The sequence below is a fragment of the Sinocyclocheilus grahami genome, unplaced genomic scaffold, assembly GCF_001515645.1.
Source record: "Sinocyclocheilus grahami isolate Dianchi unplaced genomic scaffold, SAMN03320097.WGS_v1.1 scaffold1090.1, whole genome shotgun sequence".
Lineage (NCBI taxonomy): Eukaryota > Metazoa > Chordata > Actinopteri > Cypriniformes > Cyprinidae > Sinocyclocheilus > Sinocyclocheilus grahami.
The window spans coordinates 376,736-386,875 of record NW_015506269.1 but is presented as its reverse complement, the minus strand read 5'-3'; the positions used below and the strand labels follow the sequence as shown (position 1 = coordinate 386,875).

General features: G+C 44.0%; 1 protein-coding gene across 1 annotated transcript; it reads left to right on the top strand.

Annotated features, from left to right (window-relative positions):
- The first annotated feature begins 19 nt into the window (after positions 1-19).
- On the top strand, positions 20-8,627 carry pus7 (pseudouridine synthase 7). The gene is made up of 15 exons (XM_016252152.1): positions 20-157; positions 235-348; positions 1,261-1,405; positions 1,560-1,577; positions 1,996-2,107; positions 2,184-2,261; positions 2,337-2,465; positions 2,728-2,853; positions 4,013-4,074; positions 6,908-7,068; positions 7,146-7,272; positions 7,476-7,577; positions 7,914-8,043; positions 8,133-8,224; positions 8,527-8,627. The coding sequence occupies exons 1-15, from the start codon at positions 53-55 to the stop codon at positions 8,625-8,627; spliced, it is 1,602 nt and encodes a 533-aa protein (XP_016107638.1). The 5' UTR covers positions 20-52.
- Positions 8,628-10,140: the final 1,513 nt, after the last annotated feature.

The window sequence follows — 10,140 nt, the reverse complement described above, 5'->3', positions numbered from 1 at the left end:
GTGTGTGTGTGAGAGAGTGTGTGTGTGTGAGAGAGAGTGTGTGTTCGGTGACATGCGTGGTTTCTTCTGTAGGTACTCAGACTTTGTGGTGCATGAGATCAATAAAGAGGGGAGGACGGTTCGTCTGGATGATCTGTGTGTTCCTGCTGATGTGGAGGTGAGAGGCTGCCAGTGTTGTGCTCCAGGCCGAACCCTAGACTCTAACTCGCCTCACAAGTGCTCTTGTCTCGGCAGGAGGAGTCTCCGGAGTGCAGTTCGACCGACTCTCAGACGCTGACAGAAGAGCAGAAGCAGCAGCTGGAGGAGCTGCAGCTCTTCAAGAACAAAGAGGCCAGCGTGGCCATCGAGGTGAGGCACTCTCGTCTGTGCTTCACGTGCTGCTTCTCATTCGAATCAAATACATGCCCTTTTATTCAGGGCTTCTGCAGGTCTTAAAAACTCTTGATTCGCCCATCCACAAATTAAGGCCTTATAAGATCTTAAAAGAGAGCAGAAAGTCTTACATTCTTAAATGTAATTAAATGTTGCATGAACTGAAATAAATGAATCTCTTCCTCAGTGTTTCTGTCTTGTTTTACAGTACATATGTCTAAACATCCATAAATCAAGATATATTTACTGGAAATGCAAAATGAGGATATGAAGTCTTGTTTTCTGAACAAAATGAAGTGAGTTTATGGTTAAAACATGAGCAAATATCAGACAATGGGGAACGAAAACTTGTTTCTCTTTGAATTAAGTGGATTTAATCTGAGCCCATTGACAAGTAATCATAAACTCACTTCATTTTGATCAGTTTCACAGCAAACAAACTTTTTTTGTTCTCCAGTAAGTGTATCTAGATGTAAGGCTCTTCAGAGGTTCTCACGGGGAACACAGAGGAAGAGCAGCAGTTGCAGTGTGATCAGAAGATACAGTAAAAGTCACTTCCATATTCTAGTGTTTATGAGCAGAGATATTCAAGACTTCAGCTGGGGCTTTTTGTCGGAACATGAATACAAAAGATGCGTCGTTTGATCAGGACAGTAACTAAAGGGTTAGTTTTAGCATCTTGAAAAGCTGAGCTTGTGTTCATGAAGTAAATAAGAGTTTTATATAGCCACTGAAACGCTGCAGCTCTGCAGTTTTAATCAAAGACGGCGCACCTGCTGGTTATGAGAGCATTCACGAGTGAGCTGATTACTTCTGTTTGATTGAGCATCAAGCTCCAGTGCATTGTGGGAAACCGCCACAGGCTGGCTAACAGACGGAATCTTTCAGGTGCAGGAGGATTCGAAGGAGAAGCGCACTCTTCTGCACAGAGCTGTGAAGACGCTGTATCCCGGCCTGGAGACCAAGACCGAGGACAGAGACGGGAAGAAGTTCATCGTGGCGTATCACGCTGCTGGGAAGACCGCGCTGGCAGGTACTGCTGTGCTACAGAGCTTGGACTCTGAGTGAGTAGTGAAGGTGCTTGATCACTCGATGAGCTCTGGCCTGCATGACGTGCTTCAGTGTGTCCTCTCTGTCCTGAGTAACGCTCTCTTGTTCTCCTAACGCTCCTCTCGCTCTCTGGACAGAGCTCCGGCCCTCGGCAGGTAAGAGCAGGGATCTGTCCTTCTGCTGCAGATTCATTCAAAGCTTGTCTCTTGACCTCCGTCTAGTGGCTGTGACTAAAGATGTTAAAACCATCAGGAAACGGTGGATGAGTTATTTTGGTGACCCGACAGAAATATTAAAAAGCTGTAAGCTTTCCGCTGTTATTGGATAGTACTGTGGAGGTGTTCTGAATATAATCAGCTGTGGGTGTAAATGCTCAGTTCAGTAGCACGTGTAATGCTGCTGTTTAGACTGATTTGATGAAGCGTCTAACCTTGTGTAGATATTGCACTGCTGGTGTTCATCATGTACGATTTTGAAAAAATAATATTTTAAATGTTGATTGAGTCTGTGCTACATTTCTTTGTCCATTTTCATGTTGAGTCTTTCGTCTCTTCCTCATGTGTCCCACCGAAGCCCCTCGAAAGCACTCGTGGCCGAAGAACCGCGGGAGTTTCTGTCATTTCGTGCTCTATAAGGAGAACAAGGACACCATGGACGCCATCAACCTCCTGTCCAAGTTCCTCAGGTCTGTGAAACGCTGGTCTGAGCCGCCGCTGCCGCTCCCTAACGCCCCGCTCACAGCTCCTCCTCTGTTTCTGTAGGGTCAGACCCAACATGTTCTCCTACATGGGCACCAAAGACAAGAGGGCCGTCACGGTGCAGGAGATCGCAGTGCTGAAGTGAGTGAAGCCCGTCAGACGTCTGCTGTCCTCAGACTCGCCCGTGTTTACATGAATCTGAACGTGTCTCCACAGGATCAGCGCTGAGAGACTGTCTCACCTCAACAAATGCCTCATGAACCTGAAGCTGGGGAACTTCAGCTATAAGAAGCATCCATTAAAACTGGGAGAACTGCAGGGAAACCACTTCACGGTGGTTCTCAGGTGAGACACTGACTCCTGTGAGCTGCTGTCTGTCTCCAACCAGATAGACATTTAAACCAGCTTACACTCACTTCATTCTGAGCTGGTCTTCAAGGGTTAGTGCACCCAAATATAAAAGCCATGATTTATTCCCCTCATGTTGAAGTTCTATGAGCACTGCTGGTTTGTCACTGGCACAAGCTGGTTAAGCTGGTTATTGCTGCAGGTAGATCAGCGTGTGGCCATGCAGTGTGTTTAAGCGTGAAGCGTCTCTCCGCTACAGGAATATCTCCGGCTCTGAGGAGCAGGTGGAGCAGGCCATGACTTCACTCAGAGAAACCGGCTTCATCAACTACTATGGCATGCAGCGCTTTGGCACCACAGCCGTGCCCACACACAGAGTCGGCAGGTGACCACTCACTCACTCACTCACTCACTCACTCACTCACTCACTCACTCACTCACTCACTCACTCACTCACTCACTCTCTCTCTCTCTCACACACAGACTCACACTCACACAGACTCACACTCACACAGACACACACACACACACACACACACACACAGAGTCGGCAGGTGACCACACACTCCCTCTCTCTCTCTCTCTCTCTCTCACACAGACACACACTCACACACTCACACACTCACACAGACACACAGAGTCGGCAGGTGACCTCTCTCTCTCTCTCTCACACAGACACACACTCACACACTCACACACTCACACAGACACACAGAGTCGGCAGGTGACCTCTCTCTCTCTCTCTCACACAGACACACACTCACACACTCACACACTCACACAGACACACAGAGTCGGCAGGTGACCTCTCTCTCTCTCTCTCACACAGACACACACTCACACACTCACACACTCACACAGACACACAGAGTCGGCAGGTGACCTCTCTCTCTCTCTCTCACACAGACACACACTCACACACTCACACACTCACACAGACACACAGAGTCGGCAGGTGACCTCTCTCTCTCTCTCTCACACAGACACACACTCACACACTCACACACTCACACAGACACACAGAGTCGGCAGGTGACCTCTCTCTCTCTCTCTCACACAGACACACACTCACACACTCACACACTCACACAGACACACAGAGTCGGCAGGTGACCTCTCTCTCTCTCTCTCACACAGACACACACAGTCGGCAGGTGACCTCTCTCTCTCTCTCTCTCTCACACAGACACACACTCACACACTCACACACTCACACAGACACACAGAGTCGGCAGGTGACCTCTCTCTCTCTCTCTCACACAGACACACACTCACACAGACACACAGACACACACAGTCGGCAGGTGACCTCTCTCTCTCTCTCTCACACAGACACACACTCACACAGACACACAGACACACACAGTCGGCAGGTGACCTCTCTCTCTCTCTCTCACACAGACACACATTCACACAGACACACAGACACACAGAGTCGGCAGGCGACCACACACACACTAGCATGTACACGCACGCACACACACACCTGTGTGAAGAGGGAATGTGAGGGAAACTCACGGTTTGCTCTTGGCTCTTATTCTCAGGGCGATTCTGCAGAACAACTGGAAGGAAGTCGTGGATCTCATCCTGAAACCTCGTCCTGGAGGTCAGATTCTCTCATTAACAACACAAATAAGTCAAGTTGATTTATGATGTGGCTATTACAGTACAGATCAGCTTTACAGCGGTAAACGGAATACAAGGTCAGTGCTGCATAACTGCAGTCAGGAATTTCAGCTATAAAGCGGCTCGGCAGACAGTATTCAGTCCTAACCCTAACTTCACTGGATCATTGCAAGCACAGCTGAATAGATTCATTTGACTGAATAGTAATTCTCTATAAGCTGTCGCTGATCGAGCCAAAGGTGACCGGAGTCAAACCTCCATCAGGTGACTTTTCTCTAACCATAGTGGAGAAGAAGAAAAAAAGATCATATCCAGACTATTAAATCATTGTGCTCCTACTGTTAAAATGACTTGTCAAATATCACTGGCTGTAATCTTAATATATCGACTCCCAAAATCTCCTTCTGATTTTTTTCTCTGATATAAGTGAATTACTCACTCTTGTCTGTGCTAATCATTCATCTGTTATTTTGTTTGGTGATTTTAATATACATGAAAACACTGAAATAATCCAGCACAGACATAAATTCATCGCATTGTACAATCTAACTCTGCATGTAACTTTCCCTACTCACTCGAGGGGTCATATACTGGATCTCATTTGTGCGTTTGGCTTGCTTAATGTTCTTGTTACTGGCTCTGACTTTGCTTTCTCTGATCATAAGCTCATAAACTTCAGTTTTAGTTTTCCATTATTTAGATCACCTATGAGGAAAATACTTACCTAGCTGTTCACAAGCACAAGTTCTGCATTTGACACGGTTATCTTTCTGATATCGGTATCACTGAGTCAGCTCTTTCCTGGCTCGTTTCCTATATCAACAAGACAAGTTCATTTATATAGCACATTTCATACACAATGGTAATTCAAAGTGCTTTACATAAAAGAAAAGAAAATAATAATAAAAAAATAATCACAACAATAAAACAAGGAATTTAAAAACTATGAAAATGATTTTAAAAATTGATTTTAGAGGTTTATAATGAATTTAAAACGATTAAGAATAGAAAATGATTATACAGTACATAAAATATAGTGAAATCAGTTAGGACATTGTACAGTGTTCATTCAATAAATGTGCAGCTAAACATGAGTTTTGAGTCTGCATTTAAATGTGACTAATGCTTTAGCACATCTGATCTCTTCTAGAAGCTGATTCCAGCTGCGGGCGACATAACTAAAAGCAGATTCCCCTTGTTTTGTGTGAACCCTTGGTATTTCTAACGGACTCGATCCTAATGATCTGAGTGGTCTGTTCTAAGAGATCTGCTTCCAAACAGTTAAGCACTATTTTGAAAATATGTGGGAAGTGTGTCAAGAGAGCAGTCAGTCTCTCAACAGTAGCAAAAGAGTGCGAGTGTTGTTTAAGTTACTGTTTATAAGGTTTGAGAAGAAAGTCTGTCTTGCTGTGGCTAGTTCCACATTGAAAGCACGAAGGCTGTCTTTATAGATGCTATAGTGTATTTCAAGTTTCGTCTTCCGCCACATCCGCTCAGCTTTTCTGCGTTGTCTTTTCATATTCTGAACTGCTGTTGATTTTCTCCAAGCTGATTTCTGTCTGCCAGTCTTCCTGCTGACTTTCACAGAAAATATTTTGTCACTATACAAGGGTGTAGATCCACCACTGCTCCACTGACACAGGGTGTTCCTCAAGGTTCAGTTCTCGGCCCTCTACTGTTCATCATCTATATATATCCGCTTAGAAATCCATGCATGCGTATGATGTTACTATTTTATTGCTATGCAGATGATATCCAAATTTACCTTACCACCAGCTCTGCTAGGCCATCCATACCTGACTCACTTACTGCATATATCAGGGATATCAAACACTGGATGTCCCTGAATTTCCTTAAACTAAATGATGACAAAACTGAAATATTGATGATTGGCTCAGCTACTTTAATAAAAATGATGGACCTGTCCTTTTGATGTTGATGGGATTTGTTACAATTTGTGTTGGTGTTTTATTTTAATCAACTTTATCTTTTGACTCATATTTTCACTGTTGTTAAAAGCTCCTTCCACCTCTAATATTGCACGTCTTCGATCTTCTCTTACTCTAGCTGAGTGACATTTTAATTCATGCATTAAATCACATCACGTCTGGATTATTGCAATTCTTTATTTGGAGGCCTTCCCAAAAAATCCTCACCTCCACCAGACGTTCTGCTCGCATTACTGCTTTACTGCATGATCTTCACTGGTTACCAGTGTCATCACGTATTCACTTTAAGTTACTGCTTCTAACATTAAGGCTCTAAATGGTCTTGCACCACCATATCTGGCTGATCTACTCCACCCATACTGCCCTGCCCGGTCTCAGAGATCTTCTGAACTTGGCCTTTTGTCCATCCCTCGTTTTCGGTTGTCTACTGTAGGTGGAAGGTCATTTAGTGTTAATGCCCCTAAATTATGGAACTCATTACCCCTTAATCTTTGTCTGCTTTCAAGAGTCAGTTAAAAACATATAGCCATTATCCAAAATGGTACATAGTAAACAGATATGTTGTATATGTGTTTATATTTTGTTTGTCTATATTGCTTGTGTGGATGTTCAAAACTACTTGTTATATGTAAAGTGACCTAGAGCTACGGAAAGGCGCTATATAACTAAAACTTCTTCCGTCACCAACACTGATTACCTGATGGTTAATGAGTTCACTGTGCAACACACGGTGCTGTATATATCATCTCAGTTTTTTCTAGTAAAGCCACAGCAAAGTCAGTCTGTTTCGAGAGAAACCCCTTTACTAATGCCAGCGTAATAGTGCTAGAGAGAGTGAGTGTAACTGAGTGTCTGTGTGTCCAGCGGAGAAGGGCTATCTGGTGAAGTGCAGAGAGGAGTGGGCTCGCTCTCAGGACCCTGAGGCGGCGCTGAAGAAGCTGCCGGTCAAACGCTGTGTGGAGGGTCAGTTACTGCGAGGCCTGGCAAAGTACGGCAAAAACAACATCATCACAGCCTTCGGACTGGTGAGAAAAAACAATGTTAACTTGTGCTCAAAACACACAGCACACGCAGTGATCTGACCATCTTTATCCTGCTTCAGATCCCTCGTAACAACAGGCTGATGTACATCCACAGCTATCAGAGCTACATCTGGAACTGTATGGTCAGCAAACGCATGGAGGCCTTCGGACTCAGAGCCGTGGAGGGAGATCTGGTTCTCAGAGGAAGTGAGTGTGTGTGTGTGTGTGTGAGAGAGAGAGAGAAAGTGTGTGTGTGTGTGTGTGATGATGCTGACAGAATCTCCGGTGTTTTTCAGGCAGAGAGAGAGAGAGAAAGTGTGTGTGTGTGTGTGTGTGTGTGTGTGAGAGAGAGAGAGAGAGAGAAAGTGTGTGTGTGTGATGATGCTGACAGAATCTCCGGTGTTTTTCAGGCTCGGCTCATGTTCTGTCCGCTGATGAGGCAGATAAACACTCTCTTCATGACGTGGTGATGCCGCTGCCGGGGTTCGACGTCATTTATCCCACTCACAGTGGTGAGGCATTCTGGGAAAACCTGGATATATGAGGAAGCCTCATTTTAGAAGTGTTTTTTTAGACCTGGAAAAGTTAGAAAGTTCATAAAATGGTTAAATGCCTGTAATGAATGTAGATGCATGTAGCCTGGTCAATCTTTAAAATATTTTAGCGTGTAGATATTGCGAGTCATCGTGGTGGTGGGGGATATAGTTGTGGTTTATTTGGTGGCACAGAGGTTAAGAAACACGGAGAAGGTTTGAGGAAGCAGCTCTGCTCGTCTGATGCTCAGGTGTGTTTTCTCTGTGCTGTTTGATTCCTCACTGGTGTTCTGGTCGTTTGTGCGTCTCCTGCAGTGGGTGGAGGCTACAGAGACATGCTGAGCGCTGATGACCTGGACATCGAGCACATGAGGCACAAGGTTCGGGATTACTCTCTGGCCGGCGCTTACAGGAGGATCCTCATTCGCCCCAGAGACGTCAGCTGGTGAGTGAGCTCCAGTAACTCGCTCTGCTCCTGCGCTTTGAGCTGCTGCTTCAGTTCTGACCCATTCCTCTGATCTTTCTCCTCCAAAGGGAGCTGATCCAGTACGATGATCCACGAGTGCCTCTCGTTCACACAGATGTGGAGAAACTAGAAAACGCTCCGGCTCCGGTCTACCTCAAAGGTTCAAGACACACACATTTACTCGGCTCTATAGACTTCTGTTGGTTTATTCACTGCCTGGCCCAAAAACATCAGTGCTTTTCACTGAACCGCCTTGAGCTTTGATCACAGTGTGCATTGTATTAATCTTTTAATATTGCCAATGGGAGAGTAAAGTCTATAGCACACCCTAAAGACCGTCAGTGGGGTTAAAGGTCATGACCCTGTGGTGAACTCCCTAAATTATTGTTGCACAGTTTACTATGTGTGTGTATTATATATATATATATATATATATGTATATATGTATGTGTGTGTGTGCAGAGGGGAAGTATGGGGCGCTGAAGATGGAGTTTTCTCTGCCGTCCTCCACCTACGCCACGATGGCGGTCAAAATCATTTCAAGCCGTTTCAAATCATTATGATTTAGTAACTAGTTGTAAATGTTACGTTCACTCAGTTTCTGCTCAAAGTGTTGCCTGAATTGTTAGCTTTTAGTTGATCAGCCTTTACTGAAATAGTTTTATAGTCCATTCGACAAATGTTTTAATTTGCTGTAGTTTTCTAAATGTTTGACCGTCCGCTCCCTGTGTGTTATGTTACCTCAACTAAGACGGATTATTTGGGCATCATAAGAAATTGCTGTGGAACTAGTTATTACATTTTATATATTTTTATAATTTAACAAAATTATTTAAAATGATTAACTGGTGTCTATCAGTCACTAAACACACACATTACAGCACATAACAGCCTTTATTTAATAATAATCAGCATGTATAGCATCAGACTAAACGAGTGTTGGCTGGCCCGAGGGTTAGTACAGTAACGGCACCTTTTCATTTTTGGGTCAACAATCCCTTTAAAGCACTGCATCATGAACTAAAAAAAGACTAAACAAGCTAAACAAAATGTTTGTGTAGCCCTGGGTATAATTAATTGATTAAAAAATAGGAACGTTAGTTCAATGTATTACGGGTATTAATTAATCACACCATTTTATTTTCATTTAATTTACAATGTGAGTGTTCACAGTGCAGAGAAAACTTTGTTACAAAATCAATGTATGATTGTATTGTTGCTTTAATTTGCATCCCTGCCGTGGAAGGTCAGGATTGGTCGAACTCTCTGGGGGGCGGGGCGAAGGAGAAACAGGAGAACTGGAGGCTCGTTGTTTTGTGACAGCGCCACCTACCGAGCTGGAGCACCGAAAACACCGATATAAAGATGGACAGCAATCAATGGGTGAGTACCGATTTTTAATTAAGTTTGATTTCATAACGTTAAAACAATGCAAAGTTTACACAGCCAAAATGAGAGCTGCTAACTATTAATTAATTAATTCCCAGGAATTAAGAATTTGTGTGCTAGTTTTATTAATTATTACGACGTTCTTAATTCGTGGCCATGATTTAATTAAACCTTGTTGACTTAATGACTGTAATAAGTAAATCTGCTGTTTTGCTCGGAAAAACTACACTGTGTGTACTGTGTACTATATATGCGGGGGGACAGAAATGTTATATATATATATATACACACTCTCACACACACACACACACACACACTGTATATACGCACACACACAGACACACTCACACACACACACTCACATACTGTATATACGCACAGACACACACACACACACACACAGAGACACACACTCAGACACACTCACACACACACATACTGTATATACGCACACAAACAGACACACACAGAGACACACACTCACACACACAGACTCACATGCACAAACAGACACACACACACACACACACACAGAGACACACACTCACACACACACATACTGTATATACGCACACAAACAGACACACACAGAGACACACACTCACACACACAGACTCACACGCACAAACAGACACACACACACACACACACACACACACACACACACTCACACACACACACACAGAC